The 18254-nt window shown below is 36.6% G+C and overlaps 1 protein-coding gene across 1 annotated transcript; it reads right to left on the bottom strand.

The window, feature by feature from the left end:
- Positions 1–5191: 5191 nt before the first annotated feature.
- LOC118816859 (intelectin-like) lies at positions 5192–17766 on the bottom strand. Its single transcript, XM_036583456.1, has 8 exons — positions 17621–17766; positions 15691–15756; positions 15095–15157; positions 14708–14955; positions 12153–12311; positions 11465–11585; positions 7272–7375; positions 5192–5522 (listed from the first exon to the last, which is right to left on the bottom strand). Exons 2-8 carry the CDS (start codon positions 15749–15751, stop codon positions 5370–5372), a joined length of 909 nt encoding a protein of 302 aa, XP_036439349.1. The 5' UTR covers positions 15752–15756; positions 17621–17766; the 3' UTR covers positions 5192–5369.
- Between the last annotated feature and the right edge of the window lie 488 nt (positions 17767–18254).

The raw sequence follows: 18254 nt of genomic DNA, 5'->3' as shown, positions 1-18254 counted from the left end.
CTCTCCCATCTCTTCCTCTGTCGGTCCTCGTTTTTTCTCTTCCAGTGTCTCTCTTTTTTCTTTCCCCTTTTCTTTGTCTTTTTGATTCTTTTTTCAATCTCACTTTCTTTTTTCTCTTTCACATTTTCTCACTTTCATGCTTTCTCTCATTCTGTCTGTTTTTCTGTTTATCTTCCCTTCTTTCTCGCTCTCTGTTTTATCCTTCTTCCTCTCTCTTTTTCTCTCCCTTTCTATCCTCTTCTCCTCTATCTCTGTGCTTGTAAGGCCACAGTTTTGGGGGGGGGTCTTTCTTTTCTCCCCCTCTTTATCTCTCTTTCCCCACCAGTTTCATCCTCATGTCTCCTGTGGGCGTCTGAACTGTGTTATTGTGTTTGACGCTGGTGTTAATTCATCTCTTCTGTATGAACACGGAGCTGCCTTTGGTCCTGAACGAGGGCCGGTGGACTCCAGTCCATCTATGCCAAAATCACACCAGGTTTTCCAGCTGGCACAAAAAAAACAAACAAAAAACTCTCTGGCCTGGTACCTGCTGTGCCTGGGCACGAGGAAAAACACGGAACTGGACTTCCAGGGTTTCTGAATCCAGGAGCCAGTACAAAAAAACGCGAAGGAGTCGGTCTATCTGGAGTAAAAACAGACATTCTGATGTGTTTCCTTTGCCGGAGTCTGAATCTTAGGCTAAATCTGCTGTTATAGAGCAGTGTGTAATTATTCCTGTACAGCGGGGTTTGGAGTTTGGGGTGGGTGGGGCTAAATATGTACATTGGACTGTCTTTTCCTTTTTTCTACTGCACGTTTACCTACAAAACTTCAACTCACGTACTGCTGGGGGACGGGCGAGGGGCGCCATAACGTAGTGACTGAACCATAACACTCATTTGAGAGCTTTTTTTAATCGCCATAAAGCAAAAACACTCGAATCATGTACCCGCTCAACATCCTCCATGTTACTACTACCTTGTAGAGAGACGACAATGAACTTTAACCCCGATCGGCATGCTAACGGTGTTTAATCCTGCACTTAACGAGGAAAAACGAACAACCAAGCATTGGTTACTTCTTACTTCTTTTTGTTTCTATACGATGTGAATGGCGGGCGGCCTTTGCCGCTCGCTCTGATGTGATTAATCAGTTTAATCAATTTGCATTTGTAACGAACAAAAGCAACGAAGGCTTCGGAACGATTTGAAAGAATTTGGTATGTTATGTGTAAAAGTTTGACTTTGACATTAAAACTGCTTCAAACCTCCTTGGCTTTTGTGGTTTGTGGTCCAAGAAAAGTGGATTCTGTCTTTTATACAATTTTTACTTTGATTTTATTTGATTTTATTGTATTTAGAAACCCAGAGATTGTTGAATTTTCTACATTTCTTCATAATTAACTGGTTAGGATATAAACAGGGTTGTTCAGAGTGGTTTGGTGTGAAACGCTCTGTTCTAGAGGAACTTACAGAGTCAGAATTGTTCACACTGCTGGTGATAGGAACCAGATGTTCACCTCTAAAAGCTCCCTCACAGAAACTTATTACATGAAACGGTTATGAATTCACTGCCTGACGTCTGAGACACTGTTTTACGATAGTTTTAAGAAGATTTTGGCCTAAAAATCCATTCATGGTGGAGGGATACATAATATGCAGGGTGCTGTGAGGCAAAATAGTCCCGAAAGAAAACTTATTATTTCAGATTTTCCACTATTTTACTATCAACAACATTCCATACAAAACTCAGAAGACACGTGTAGGTTCACTGGAGATTCTGGATAGTAAATAAAATGGCTATATTTGTGTTGTAGACATGGTGACCCCTGGTTCCTATCACCACCACTGCTTGCAGAAAATTTGAAAAACTGGTGGAATTTCTCTATTCAGGCCTCAAACTATGAGCTTTTTTTCTTGTGTGCTGGACAATCTCAACTATTTTGTACATTTCCTAGTTTTCCTAGACGTTGCACCTGATTGGCTGGGAAAGTCATAAACACTTTAAACTCCAGCAAATTTTATTTCATTACCTGATGCCTTGTGAAGGGCTGGTGATCTGTCCAGGGTGTTTCCTGCCTTTCACCTGATGACTGCTGGGATAGGCTCCAGCTCCCCCCGCAACCCAGAAGGATAAGCGGTTTAGAAAATGTGTGTGTACCTGATTTTATATGCTATGATGGATCTTCACACATTCTGTCATCATTACAACACAGTAGACCAGCAGATATGCACACTGCTCACATATAACACAAACAGGTAGGGCTGGTTATTGAAATTCAACATCTTTATGGTACCAAACACTGGTGATTCTAGGGTTTCACCACTAGGGGGACACAGCCCCCAAAGAGTTTCCTCAAGGCCTTCATCAGTTATTAGGAATGCTACAGACTCTACACGACTTCCCAGCTAGATTTTTCTGTTCTAAAAATGTTCTGAGAATATTACACACATGTTCTATTAATATTTTCTGCAGGAACTTTTTTCCCCAGAATGTGGCCCCAACAACATCCTCAAAACATCGCCTGAATGTTGCAGTTAAAACGTTATGTCTAAGTTAGCACTGAACCTTATAGGAACTACTTGAAATGATGCATATACTTAAAATGTTCTCAGAACATTAGATTAAAATGTTTTATACTTGAGGTTCTAATAATGTTTAAACTGGTAACATTGAGGTAACATTAGCCAAAGCTGTGGGAACGTTTCCTTCTAGCTGGGTTTAAACTATGAAAATTTCAAGCCTTGGCATCTAATATTAGTCTTAGTTTTGTTCTTGGTTGAATGTCTTTACACATGCAGCTAGCCGCATGTTGATTTGTCTGCAACATAATGTCCATGCGACTGAACAGTCACACAAAGCAATTCAAAAACAGTCTTAGGCTGTGTTCAGACTGCAGGCAAATCAGATTTGTTTCTTAATTCAGATATTTTGAGATGACTGTCCTCACTGTTATTTATGAGTGATCAGATCGGATTTGTGTGTCCAGGCATCACCAGCCTATTTGCATGGGTTGCTGTAGTGACAACGTAGATGTCAGTATGTAGTTATGAATTGAATCCCAGAACCTCCGCCACTCTAGATTTGACATTGTCATTGTTTGTTGTGCTGTGAGTGATGCAAAAGACACTTTGAAATCCTGAGCGTCCAGACTGAGACACATCTGTAAAAATCTGACTGGAATAACAATTCAAATCAACTCCAAACGTGGTTTGGATCCCTTTTGCAAAAATCAGATTTCATGTGGATTTTTGCTGTCCAGACTATCAAAAATCAAACTGAATACAATCTGGACATGCCAAAAATCGGGCTGGCAGTCTGAACAAGGCCAAAATTACATGCCACACATTTTACTTTTCCACTAGTTCATCAAACTAGCAGTTCATTATTTTTTCATATACACCACATCATTCTCACTAACACTATACAGTGCTCTGTGTGGTATTATTGACATGTTTGCAGCATCTTTGTATATTTTTTCCAGCAGTCACTCTTTTATATTACATCTTGTGTTTATCTAACTACAGTGCTTTACTATGCGTTTGAATTTGAAATATGTTTAGTGCGTAAGTCTTTAAAGATGAATGGTTAATTTGCCATTAAGGCTGTAATGCCTCACTCGTCCTCTTCTAGAAGTGCTGCCTCTCAGCCTCATCATTTGGATTCCAAAGAATCAGACTTTTAAGAACACCTTCAGACCTCTAACTCACCACCCCACCTCACCTGTCCTTTAGACTCAGCATCAGCAGATTAGGGAAGGTTTTGCACCAGAATCTTCAACACGGATCAAACCACGAAATGGCAGAATGAAAGGGAGAACCAGAAGGATAGTTTGCTGGGTTTTTACTGCAGCTCTGCCTGATGGACCATAGTGGTGAATCCTTTGTGGGGCTTTAGTTGATACTTGTTGATTCTACTGCAATCCTGACATCTAGTGGTCATTTCCAGGTATTACAGCTGGTGTTCCAAGCAAACAGTAAACATAAGGAAGATTGCAATGATGAGAAAACTAGTGTGTTAGCAGAGCATGTTAATCTGTAATAGATAATTAGCTGAATGCAAGTTAAAGACAAGGTGAGCATCTACAAAAGATCTACAGTGGATCATCAAATAAAATATTAAAGGTTAATTCAATTCTTACCCCCACTTTCCCCAGTAATAACATCCTAAAGCAGGTGTTCAAAGTGCACACCAAACTGCAGCTTATTTACTGACCCACATTTATGTCCAATCTCATTTCCTATTTTTACCCCTACCCCTTGTTTTCGAGTGTCACCTTGCTATTTGGAACTGAGTTACAAGAGTAGTGCTTAAAATCGTCTCCTATGAAATGGGACCCTCAAATAAAGAAGAGCATTACTTCATTAACAGGCTACTAGCTGTGGTTGGTCAGTAGGTGACTCTGCCAGTCTGCAGTGATAGCAGAGGAGGGTAAAGTTCAGCTCCTCACTGCTAGGCTTTAGTTACATTTAGGGCATCATGTGCCTTCAAAAAGGGGGGACGTTTTTATCATCGTCCACCGCTAATTCTTCAGTGATATGAATGTGAAGTCAGCTATTCAGCAGCTTCTTGTTTGAATTTTCCCGTTCCACCTTAAATGGTGCACCAGAATGTAACTGCGGCTGCACCATTTAAGGTGGAACGGGAAATTTAGCTCCCTAGCTACTGAGACATCAGCATACTGCTAGCGATTTTTATGCTTGTTATAAAGAAAAGGGCCATAATACATTAAAATGACATTGAACAAAGATAATACAGTGGTCATCGTAATTTGTAATGGAGAAAAAACTCACATTTGTGGGTTTCTTGTGCAGCCATCTTGCTGGTTTTTCATTTTTATTACTCTCTAAAGCCTCTGAAAAACCACCATTTTGAGGGCCATGTAGCCCAACACTACGCCCTACCCATCTCAACAAACATCTGGACACCCTACCCCTAGACGTGAACGCACAAAACGGAGGGGTAGGGCATAGTGGTAGGGAAGAGGGGTTAAATGGGATTGGGCCTTAGTCCAAGTCAAACAAAAACATGGCCATTTATGCTGTTTAATCCACTGTTCTCATTTAATGAAGTGATTTCTGAATGCTGTAGCTGCGTTTATTTGATATGTAAGGAACATTATCTGACAAAATCAAAAATGTATAGATTTTTCTCAACTTTGTCTCACATATTATATTTTTAAACAAGTAAACACTTGAATGGAAATGTGCTTAATACATTAGACATGTTTTATTGTTACTCAAACAATTCTATTATTTGTTAGAAGTGCTTACTGATCCAACAATAAAAGGAGCCTTGTGCATATGTAAGGAAATATGAGTAAAAAACATGATGAGGAAAGCAGGCCGGTGAATCTTGTGTTTGTCCTCGTCGTGACTGAATCGCAGTATTTAACGGTAGAAGATCAGGACCGCTGCTTCAGTCAGCTGCTTGGACGCACTCCAGCCAGTGTGGCTTCCATAACCGTCCCAGTCCAGCGCTGTAAAGTCCCCACACTGCCTCGGAGCTCCCTCAGGGAAATGCCCTCCTCCTCCCACACAGCCCTATGACACAGATCACAGGCCTAGTATAGCTCTAGCTTTCCTTAATGAGAGAGCTACTTCCATTAAAAGTCATATATCTGGAGTCACTTATCATTTACATAAGTTTTGTTATTTTGTGTATAAAACTTATATAATGTGAAATTTCATAACAGATGAAAAATAGTCTTTTTAGATGTTTTGTATTTTTTTGTACAAACTTTCAAGTATTATATACAGTAAATTATATAATGTAATGTATTCACAGTAATATTGGTCAAGTTATCATGTTAATTTTAATAGAACTTCATTTTGGAAATATATAAGAACTTCATTCTGGATATTAATTTTATTAGAACTTAATTTAGGATGTTAATTTTATTAGAATTTCATTTTATTAGAACTTCACTCAGGATGTTAATTTTATTAGAACTTCATTTTGGATATTAATTTTATTAGAACTTCATTCTGGATATTAATTTTATTAGAATGTCATTCTAAATCTTAATTTTATTAGAACTAAATTCTAGGCTGCCCACTTTCGAACGAGACCAAACTTGCGTCTTTCCCTCAATCTATTCATTAGTAATCCTCATTGTTGTGCAAACAGTGTGTGGGAAAAACAATCGGTCAAAATAAAAAACAACAATTTCAAAAATTAATTAAAATATGATCCCCTTCGAACTCCGCTTCGAAACACGTATCACTGTAAGCGTTCCAACAACATGCCACCCAAGTCTATAGACCAATCAGGTGCCAAGTTATAGAGACACGCAGTCCAGAAGACAGACGTAAACAGTAAACTTGCCTCAGAAGGGCACATTCGCTATACAGCAAACAGAGAGGTGCATGTCATTCATTTGTCAAGCAAGGTACAAAAATGATAAGATAATACGTTATAAGATGTTGCCATAAAATATAGATAGAACACATTCTTTTGGTGCGGTGGAAATTAGTTGTTAACATGAAGGAGAGGCTGGGGGACTTTGGAGACCCCAAGAGGCCACTTAGAAAATTCAAAAAGGCCACTTGGAGAAGCCACTAGGGGTGCAGGACATTAGTTTGAATTAGCTTGAATAACTTCAAATGAGTAGGAGGAATCAACTCCAAATTTTGCATGGTGAAAGTAGACCCCTGGTGGCACATGTTTTAAAGGCAAAAAGTGTTGGGGGACATAAACTCTTTAATCTGTAGTCACTAAAATATAATTTCTAAAATTAAATTGAGGAAAGCGCCTATTTTTTTTGTTTTGTTTTGTTTTGTTTTTATCATATTTTGATCATTTCGTTTAAATATCTTTAAATGTTTTCAGTAACAATTTTGAAGGCTTTTCAGTAACATTACAGCATGAAATGCTCTCTAGTTTATGTAGTGCTTGAGTAAAAAGCCTTAATATTTGGGTGTGTAATTTCAGGTGGAAAATGGAAAAAAGGGCTGGCTTTTTAATTATCCAACTCCACATAGCAGGAAAGATGATTAGACTAATGTCACCTCACTAATGACATCTACAATAGAACTGTAACAACCTAGCATTAGCAAGCTTAGCTAAGAAAAAATAGTGTACATTTATGGCAAAAATAGCATATCTGAAGATTGACTTTGGTTGAGGACACATATTAACCTGCCTTAAAGTTTGGTAAAAATAAGCGAATTGAGTAGTATATTAAAGGAAACTAAGAACTGGAACAGCGTTTATCGCAGGATTGCATATTTGGTGGCTTTAAAAGCCTCCTACATATTCATTTAGTAGGCATAGCCTAGATATGTTCTTACGTGTTCTGAGTGGCAGGTGTTGGGTTTAATGCCTGAGCAGATGGCCATGGCAGCCTTTTCATAGTTGAACACTCTGAAAGTGATGAAGCCAGCTTCTGCAGTCCCTGTGAAAAAAAAATAATAATAATAATAATAAAAGATCTGCAGATTTAAGATCACGTGTTGGAAAATAAACTTCAAGCTCATTTAGAGCTTAAAAAATTAAAACAACTTTAAAATCTGTCCTAAAAATGGAAGCCAGTGCCTTTCTTTTAAAATAGGGATTGTACATTGTGTGTACAACGCAAAAGGGCTTAATTTCTTACAGAAAAGTTTTTGCTGGAATTTAATACCAAGTATCAGTATCTTGTGTTTTGTCCTGATTAAGCAGCAAACATTTTTGAGGCTCCCTGAGAACCATCTGGCAGTTTATTAACCTGTTGACAAAGTCTATGAAGTGCAGAGGGAGTGGAAATGCACAATTGTATATTGTCTGTGTAGCTGTCGTATCTTTTCTGATCAAATTTCCTAAAGGTAGCATGTACAGGGAGAAAAGCAGTGACCCAAAAATGGAACCTTGTGGAACACCAAATGAAACGCTTCAATTTTTAGTTGAATGCAACAAAAAGCTGCCTGTTTATCGAAACATGATTTAAACCACTCTAAATCTGTGTCTAAAAGGCCGAACAAGGATCTTTTGGTTAGACCAGAATCTTAGACTTTCACTACGAAGTATCTGACATGTTGTTAGCCTGATGACAGAGTTTTGACTTTCCAAGAGAATAAAAATCCACCCCTGTGTAAAATGAAACCTTGTGGAACTCCAGATGAAACACTGCAATACTTGGATAAATCTAGTGCTGTGAAAAGTATTTGCCCCTCTGCCGATTTCCTCTATTTGTGCTAATTTGTTACATTTAAATGTTTCAGATCATCCAACTTATTTTAATTTAGGATCAAAAACAACACAAGTAGACACAAAATGCAGTTTTTAAAAGATCATTCCATTTATTGAAGATAAAAGATTTATTCAAAACCTGTATCTCCCATGTGAAAACGTAACTGCCCCTAAACCTAATTACTGGCAATAACAACTGCAATCAAACGCAATCATTGCATTAACTTGCAATGAGTCTTCTACTTTGCTGTGGAGGATTTCCAGCCCACTCTTCTTTGTAGAAGTGTTTGAATTTGAACTGCCTGTTTACCCCCCAATGGGATTCAAATCAGGACTTTGACTGGGCCACTCCAAGACCTTAATTTGAGCCATTCAGAGGTGGACTTGCTTATGTGCTTTGGATCATTGTCCTGCTGCATAACCCAACCGCACTTGAGCTTGAGGTCAAGAACTGACAGGTGGGTTTTCTAATAGAGAGCAAAATTCATGGTTCCTTCAATTATGTTAAGTCGTCCAGGCCCTGCAGAAGCAAAGCAGCCCCCAACCATCACACTACCACCTCCGTGTTTGACTGTTAGGATGATGTTCTTATGGTGGAATGCAGTGTTAGTTTACGCCAGATGTAATGGGACCCATGTCTTCCAAAAAGTTCTACCTTTGACTCATCAGTCCAGAGAATATTATCCCAAACGTCTTGGGGGATATCTGGATGTTTTTTGACAAATGTGATACGAGTCTTTGTGTTCTTCGGTCAGCAGTGGTTTGCACCTTGCAACTCTACCATGGAGGCCATTTTTTCCCAGTGTCTTTCTTATTGTGGAATTGTGTACATTGACTATCACTGGGGCAAGTGAGGCCTGCAGTTCTTTAGATGTTCGTCTGAGTTGTCCCTCCCGGATAAGTTGTCGATCTACTCTTGGTGAAATTTTGATAGGCCAGCTACTTCTAGGAAGGTTCACCACTGCTCCAGGTTTTCTCCATTTGTGGATAACAGCTCTCACTGTGGTTTGTTGGAGCCCCAGAGCCTTAGAAATGGCTTTGTAACCCTTTTCAGACTGGTAGATTTCAATGACTTTGTTTTGAATCTCTTCAGATTCTCTAGATTCACAAAGTCTTTAGACTTTGATTTGAATCTCTTTAGAATGTGGCATCATGTGCTGCTTTTTAAGACCTTCTAGTCTGTTTCATACTGCGCGATAGATCATATTAAAGTGATGTTTAGATTTAACAGGTCTGGCAGTAATCATCCCATGGGTGTGGATAGTGAAATTGAATCTAAAAGTCAACTGAACTTTGTTAACTGGTTGATTAAGTAGCTAAGGGGGCAATTACTTTTTCACATGAGGCCAGGTAGGGCAGAACATCATTTTTCCTTTAATAAATGAAATTTAAATAATTTAAAAACATCATCTTGTGTTTACTTGAGTTCTTTGTCTAATATAAAAAGTACTTTGATGATCTGAAACATTCGAGTGTGACAGGTATGCAAAAAATAGAAGAAACTGGGAAGGGGCAAATACATTTTCACATCAAGAAACCCCCTGTTTAAAATAAACCTTTCTAAAGATGTGCTGAGAGGCATGCCTAGTTTTCAGGTTGATGCATCAGTATCTTCTGATCAGCTGTATTGAACGCCACACTAAGATCCAGTAGGAACAGAATCTTGTTTTTTGTCCCGATTAAGCTACCAACAGTTTTGTGATGCCACCAGGTCTTTCGGAGGAATAGGAAATGTATAATTATGTATGATCGTTGTAGATATCAAACGGCATCTTATGTTTTTTGAAAACATTTCCTAGAGGGAACAGGCACAGTGAAAAAAGCAGTGGCCCTAAAATGGAACCTTGTGGAACTCCAAATGAAATACCACAATATTTAGATGAAACCATTCTAAAGTTGAGCTTAAGAGGCTGAACCAGTTTTTAGGCCAATGGATCAGAATCTGGTGATTGACTGTGTCAAATGTGGCACTAAGCTCCAGGAGGACCAGAATGGATGGGTTATGTGAATCAGTACTATAAGGTCATTTACTACCAACAAAAAACCTTACTTTCTTTGGTACATCATTATATACCAAGTACACCAATATTTTACCTAAACATGGAAGATTTAAAAAATTTCAACAACTTTGCAACGTCCAGTGCTATTACTTTCAGTGAAGTGAGTTTCTGTGAAGAATGTCTTGCATAGAAATGATTTGATAATATGCTGATAAGTTAAATCAAGTGGAAAAAAATGAAGCTGCACAGTGCTGCGGGCTTCCTGAGACTGAGTTGAACACTTCTGTTAAACAATATGGCCATTTTATACCGAGATTAAGCAAAACCACCTAACATCTTGTAAAACCCTTTAAATCTGATTTGTTCCACCATGTTGACACAGAATACAGCAAAGAGGATTAGAGCTCCATTGACAGCGAGAAAACAAAGAGCACAATGAGGAGCTGCTCAGAATAAATGCAGAACTGCTGCTGTTTATAAAACAGATAGTGGTAAGACTCACACACATCATAGCCACTTCTCACTATAGCTCTGCAAAGGATTGACTTATGAGCTTAAGAGTTGCAGAGAACTGTTCTATGTAGGCTTTGTTTAGCTGCTGCTGTGAGGTTTTACAGAAAACGTTTTTACAAAAAATCCTGTTCAAACTAGTGAGAAACTGTACAACACAACTCACAATGCCTGCCTTTAGAGACTGTTATTCATTCAATCAAATGAGAGACTGTAGAACAGACTCAGTTTATATCACAATACCTACATTTAGAGTCAGTTATTCATTCAACCTAATGAGAAACTGTACAACAGACTCAGTTTATATCACAATACCTACATTTAGAGCCAGTTTTTCATTCAACCTAATGAGAAACTGTAGAACAGACTCAGTTTATATCACAATACCTACATTTAGAGTCAGTTATTCATTCAGCCTAATGAGAAACTGTAGAACAGACTCAGTTTATATCACAATACCTACATTTAGAGTCAGTTATTCCTTCAACCTAATGAGAACCAGATTCTTTGTCATATATACTGACATTACAGCAAAAACAGAAAGAGCAATATGTACTATAAGTATAGTCAAACTACATGGTGACAGCAGTGAAGAGACACAAACGGCGGTGTCTTAAAATTCCAATAAAAAAAGATCAAGTTTCTATAAAGTTACATGATGCAGTTGTCGAGGCTTACTTGCTCTTATATAGTTTGAGATAAAAAAAAAACCTCTAGAGTTTGTCCAACCTCACAAAAGTTGCTACGAAAGAACACATTTGTGGATGAAGCCTGAAAGATAAATTGACTGGAAACCATAAATATACCTCTAATATGTGGTCCATACAAGTTATGGTTGGATTTAGCATCTCCAACATCATACACCACTGGAATGGAGGGACCGTTGTTTGAAGGACATGATCCTCCATTGTACCTCACAGGGTAACGCTGAAAACACAACATTAAAATTCATGGTCTGAAATATCTTCTTTAAAATATATACTGTATAATAACAATAATATACCATATCATGATTGTTTACAAATCTAGGTATCTATATACACAGAACTGTACATGTTTTAACACTATGGGACTGTGTGCTGTGTGGATGACATGTAAACAGGTTATTTAACATAGACTTCATTAAATAATCCCTCATGACTTGTCAGTAATTGTTGAAAACCAAAGTTTCCTCATTTTTTTAAATGCAGGATTTTGATAAATGATCTAAACATATGGTTCACTGCCAATTTTTTATTGCACAATTGCTGTTTACATGCTGAATTTAGCTTATTGGAGAGGAAATAATATGCCCCCATCAAACATTATGGCACTTTTAAATATTATGTTTGTTTTTTTTTGTTTTTTTTTTCCCAATTTGTTACACTCAGCAAATAAACAGAAACTGTGCACTAAAATTTACAGAAAAATTCCGTATTTAAGTGTGTTCTCTGTAATCATAAGTTGTACATCTTTCTAGCTGTAGCACTGTGTAAAGCTGTTTGTGATCCTAACCGTGAACAGCTGAAAGAGGTTTCCTCCATAGTTATTGAGGAAGTTGGTCTCGGTGTGGTAGCGCAGGAATGAGCTTTGGGTCCAGCGGTCCAGCTGTTCGTTATTAGGAACGTGCCAAACAGACACATCCTGCGCTGTGATATCATAGTAACCAGGATTCTGTAAAGGATAACAAGAAACTACATCAGCAAAACTTCATGGACAAAATATCAGCAGATATGCAGAAATATGTCTGCAAATCTGAATACTAACATATTTTAACTATATTCATATTTTCCCTAAAACAGTCACATTAATAAAATAAAGTAAAATTCAAAACTACTAGTTACTTCATGCAGCCACGCAAAATTTACAAGTACAACCCCGTTTCCACAGTTGTTGTGATGCTGTGCAAAATAAAAATATAAACAGAATGCAGTGATGTGCAAATCACTTAAACACTATATTTAATTGAAAATAGTACAAAGACAACATATCAAATGTTGAAACTTAGAAATTTTTTTTTTTTTTGAAAAATATATACCCATTTTGAATATATTTCCAGCAACAATTTAAAAAAAAGCTGGGATGGGGGCAACAAAAGCACCTGGTGGAACATCTCAGAACTAATTAGGTTAACTGGCAACAGATCACTAACATGACGGGGTATAAAAAGAGCATCTCAGAGAGGCTGAATTCACCACTCTGTGAAAGACTGCGCAGGCAAATATGACAACAATTCAAGAATAATGTTTCTCAATGTAAAATAACAAAGAATTTGGGGATTTTATCATCTACGGTACGTAATTTCACTAAAAGATTCAGAGAATCAAAGCTCTGTATGCAAGGGACATATTGGATATTATATTGGATGGCCATAATCTCTTTAGGCCCCCATGCAGCACTGCATTAAAAGTGGACACAATTCTGTAGTGGAAATCACTTCATGGGCTCAGGAACACTTTCGAAAACCATTGTCTATGGACATGGTTCATCACTGCATCTACAAATACAAGTTAAAACTATACCACACAAAGCAAAAAATCATATATAAACAGGATCCAGAAACACTGCCGCCTTCTCTGGGCCTGAGCTTATTTAAGATGCACAGAGGCAAAGTGTCTTGTGGTCCAACAAATCAAAGTTTTAATATCTTTTAAGAACCCATGGATGACTGTGGTTCAGACCTTGTACCCAATAAAAACATTTGGTGCATTATGAAACAAAAAAATGACATAGGAGACCCTGAAGTGATGAGCAGCTGAAATCCTCTATCAAGCAAGGATGAGAAAACATTTCACTTTCAAAACCACAGCGATTGGTCTCCTCAGTTCCAAAACTCTCACAGAGTGTCGTTAAAAGAAAAGGTGATGAAACACAGTGGTAAACATGCCCCCGTCCCAACATTTTTGAAATGCGTTGCTGGCATCAAATTCAAAATGGGCATATATTTTTCAAAAAAACAATTACGAGTTTGTCTTTGTACTAGTTTAAAAAAAATATATAAAATTTAAATGATCTGCACATCATTGGATTCTATTTTTATTTACCTATTGCACAGCATCTCAACTTTTTTGGAAACACAGTTGTAGTTTTTAATTATGCATTTTTTCAATTTGCCTTGTCATACAGTAATTAATTACTGCATGAATGAATTTAGCTAAAATATTAACTGTTTATAAATTCAACACTAAGAATAATATTTCATTTTACAGCTAGTTTCATTTTATGAATTGGAACAATGAGTTTCTTCATTGGATGGTGCACTTTACATCTTTCATTTTTGGGCCTGAATCTTAAATTTAGTTCTCTAAATTATTTTTACAAAAATTTTGGTAGTGTTCCTATTGCACCTGTGAATTTCTAATTTCTGCATGCAATATGTGCTCTTGTTTACTATTTCTGTGAACATGTCAAACATCCCTTACCCAACATCCCCACCTCAGTGGCCACAATTGTTAAAAAGGTTTAAAAGAAAATATGATTGATCCCATCTGAGAAAATATAGGATCAAAAAGTGTGGCTGTGTTTTAAATACTCCATGTGGCGTTAAATATTTCAAACAGAAAGATAATATTCAATGGTGTAATTTAGAAAAAGGGGCTAGAGGAATTTTAAAAAATGGATTAAATTTCAAAGATGAAAGATTTAATGCCTTAACATAAGAAAAGGACACCCAATACATGAACCTGTTGTGGGAACTTATCATTATTAAACAAGTTAATTTAAAACAATATTTTATCCTTAGTATTGTATTTGTAACCAGTTAAAATTTCAGCTCAGTCAGTTTATTCTGTAAGGATTAACATTGACAATAAATGTGCAATTTAGAATCTGATAAAACCTTAACATTTCAATCCTAAAAACTATTGCATTGTTGCATGAATTATTTTTTTATGGAAATTCCTGACATGACCTGACAGACCTTAGGTGAGCAAGAATGGACTAACCCTACTGCACTTCAGTACAACAGTACTAAAGGCTGATATTGTCACAGAAATCCCAAAAAAAAGTTTAGCAAAACTTACATTGAACCTAAGAAATAATGTTTTGTTTGTGGTGTTTCACAGTTGTACCTTGTAGTCGTCACCGGTAGCAGCTTCTGCAGTTCCAAATGTGACTCTATTAGCCCAGTTTCCCTCTCCATTGGGTACATTTGGGTTATTACCTTGCTGGCTAGACCAGCGGTCACCTACAGTGCATTTCCCATACATATTGTTCTCATGCACACTGGCCACCAGTGTCCAGCCACCTCCAGCAGTGGTCATATCACAGTAGGTCTGGTAGACCACCCCACTTGGAGTAGTCAGGTAGTAAAGACCATCTGGAAGAAAATTTAACTAAATTAATTTTACAGTTTTCAGGTTTCACTATGGGTTTCACTAAAATCTTAAAGTCACTTTTTCCCCCAGACAATATTTGGCTACACCAAATAAAATCTAATCAGTCACTTCAACGCCTACCTTCCTTGGTTTTATATTTTTCCATGAGTTCTTTGCAGCTCCTTGGACTAAAATATTCCATTTCTGCAGAAAATAAATGTGGCTTTTTGTCATTTTAATGTGCTGCTGTTTAACTCTTAACATTGAATAAGAGCATGAACATTTTTAAAATAGGCGTCCCAAAAATACATGGGTTACTTTCACATAGAATTACAAAAGTTAGGGCACACCCTGGTCAAGTTCCATGTTTTTTGTTGATTTTCTGTATAAAATTAACACATCCTCTACTGAGGACACATGTCTGTGCATTTTAATGCACAATTATTGTTTATGTAATGAATTTAATATATTGTGAAAAAATACAATATAAAATGTGACCCATGCAAAGGTTACAGCACATTTAATATTTTGTATTTTACTTTTCCCCAATATGATAAACAGTTCATACACAGAATTCCAGCACTAAAACTTCCAGAAAAACTCCATGTAAATGTGTTCCCTGTAAAGGACATGTTAACTTATCTTCAAATCAACAAAACATGTAACTTTACTGAGGTGCTCAAACTTTTGCATGTGACCTCAATCAGGAAAGATAAAAAGAAGTAGTATTATCTTACCCCTCTCAGACTCAGAGAGTTCTATGAAGGAGATCATCACAAGCAATAGAATCCAGTTCATTATCTCTGTTAGAAAAAAATGGACATATTGATGGACTACTGATTTACATATATCAGATTGACAAGTTCTGATGACCTTCAGTTGGTCATTTACTGATGGACAGGTTTGACTGAAAGACACCTTCATAATTTTTCAGAAAAATGATCCTTAATATAGTATTTCTGAGGGAAATTGTGTGTCAGTTTTCGGTACTTTTCATAGAAACAGCAAATTACAAAATCGACTTTGTATCTGAAGGCAATGTAAAGTCGAGGGCGGTAATACTGGTTGTAATGTAGATCTGAAAAAATACAATGAATCATTAAATTACAAATTTCATCATGATTTGATTTTCGTTATGATTCAGAAATACTTTTAAAAATACACTGAACACACTGACACACTATATGCAGTAAGCTATCTTTGTTACATTTTACTGTAATGAATATTGTTAAGAGTGATTATAATTGATTCTAGGAGGTGAAGGAGGTGATTTTCAAATGCTAGAATCAAATACAATAAATACAAATAAATATAATAATCTCATCTAGACTGGGCACTAGACTAAGCACAGGACACCAAATAAAGAGTAAATTGAACTAGAAACAGAAAGATTCATATTGATTTCAACACAGTTAATGGAACATTGAAGACATGGACAGCTTTTGCCTACTTAAATGAATTATTAACCCTTCCATGAACTCGCCCATGTGTCATGTTTCTATATATGTTTCTCTATCTTTGTGATAATACAGTGCAGAAATACAGTTCAAACATTCTATCATCAAATGTATATTTTAAAAGCTACTCTTTTCAATTAGAATTGTATGATGTTAAGTTAAAACATATTTACATATCACATTATCATGTATATCCACATTTGTATGCCCTTACTGCTGACCAAATGACCTAAAATAAAGTTTATTTTCAAGCCAAACAAACCTACCGAAGTAGCCAAGGAGCTCATGAGGAAAAGTGTGGGAAACCTAATCTACAGTCATGTGCAAAAGTTTGCATCCCCCTGGTGAAATTCTATGCTTTGTTGACATTCTAAGTAAAAATAAGTTAATGCATCTTCTACAGAAAACACACTCAAATATGACTGCAAAATTTAATGCATAGTTTCTCTTTATTTGCTGAGTTTAATACATTGGAAAATTAAAAACATAAAATATAAGGTGTGTCAACTTTTGCACAGGCCACATTTTATGTTTTTTTTTCCTCAATATGTTAAAATCAGTAGATAAACAGTAATGATGAATAAAAATGTGCAGAAGTGTGTTGTCTGTAGAGGATGTGTTTACTTATTAATGCTTAGAAAATCAACAACAACATATAAGACCAGGAGTGACAAACTTTTGCACATGACTTTAGGTAGAGCTAAGCGAATACGGTCTTTTCATATTCAGCATTTTCTTATGAATGGTGCATTTTGGTTTACGCCTTTTATATTTGACTTGAAACAATTAAAGATTTCAACAATCACAAGTTTGCTAAAGCTGATGTAACATTAGGGTAATATTTATACTCAAAAACAGTAAAAATGTTTGTACTGCAAAAGCTTAGAGTGCTGCAGAAAAGACACTTCCCTATATTGTGTAAATAAAATTGAATTCAGATTAAACTTCAAAAAATTGTCAAATTTGCACATTATTTGAATTATAAACTCTAAAATGCTGAAATTTCATTATTTTTGAGGCCTATTGTCTTAGAATTTCAACAGCCAAAAGTGTCTGTGTTTGCAAAAAACACTCAGTTATGAAATGAAAACAGAAGCTAACAGAAAAGGAGAGATTTCTACTCCATAAAACATACAGACAAACAGCAGAAACAATGAGCTAACTATGTAAAAAGTGCAGAAAAACACTATTTCAGTAGAAATGCACTCACTTCGTATGGTGGCTTCCTGTGTGCCGAGTTAATCAGTGAAGTTTAAGGAAGAATATCTAAGTTCCAACACTTTCAGCTATTCTAAGATTTAATCAAGTCCAAAAGTTTCTTACATGGGTAAAGAAGAATGATGAACAGAGATTGAAGCTGTTTTGCTGTGGTCAGGGCAGTGGGTGGACAGTACTTAAGTAGAGAAGAAGGAGGAAGGAAATCCTGAAAGTTCACATTTCCCAAGTCCAAACTATTCGACTCTGCAGCACAGTTAGTGACACTCTTATAATGAAAAGATCTGCTTAAAGTGTTCTTGGCTTGTGAAACTGACACGTCCTCTACAGAGAACAATTTTAATGCACAATTTCTATTTCATCACTATAACACACAAAATGTACCATAACTTTTGCACAGGCCACACTTTCTGATTTTTCTCCCCAAATACACTGAATTCAGCAAATAAACAGTAAATCAACAAAATGTAATTTGACTGGGGTGCCCAAACTTTTGCACACGAGTGTAGGTTCTTAAACATAAGTGAACGAGTCTGGGTGTTTCTGCAATTATGGCCACTTTTAGATCAAGGGAGTGGAAAAACTTTATAAAACCTATGTATTTAGTGCCATAATACATTTGTTACATA

This window comes from Colossoma macropomum, unplaced genomic scaffold (genome assembly GCF_904425465.1).
Source record: "Colossoma macropomum unplaced genomic scaffold, Colossoma_macropomum, whole genome shotgun sequence".
NCBI classification, from domain to species: domain Eukaryota; kingdom Metazoa; phylum Chordata; class Actinopteri; order Characiformes; family Serrasalmidae; genus Colossoma; species Colossoma macropomum.
This window is presented reverse-complemented; position numbering and strand designations above follow the sequence as displayed.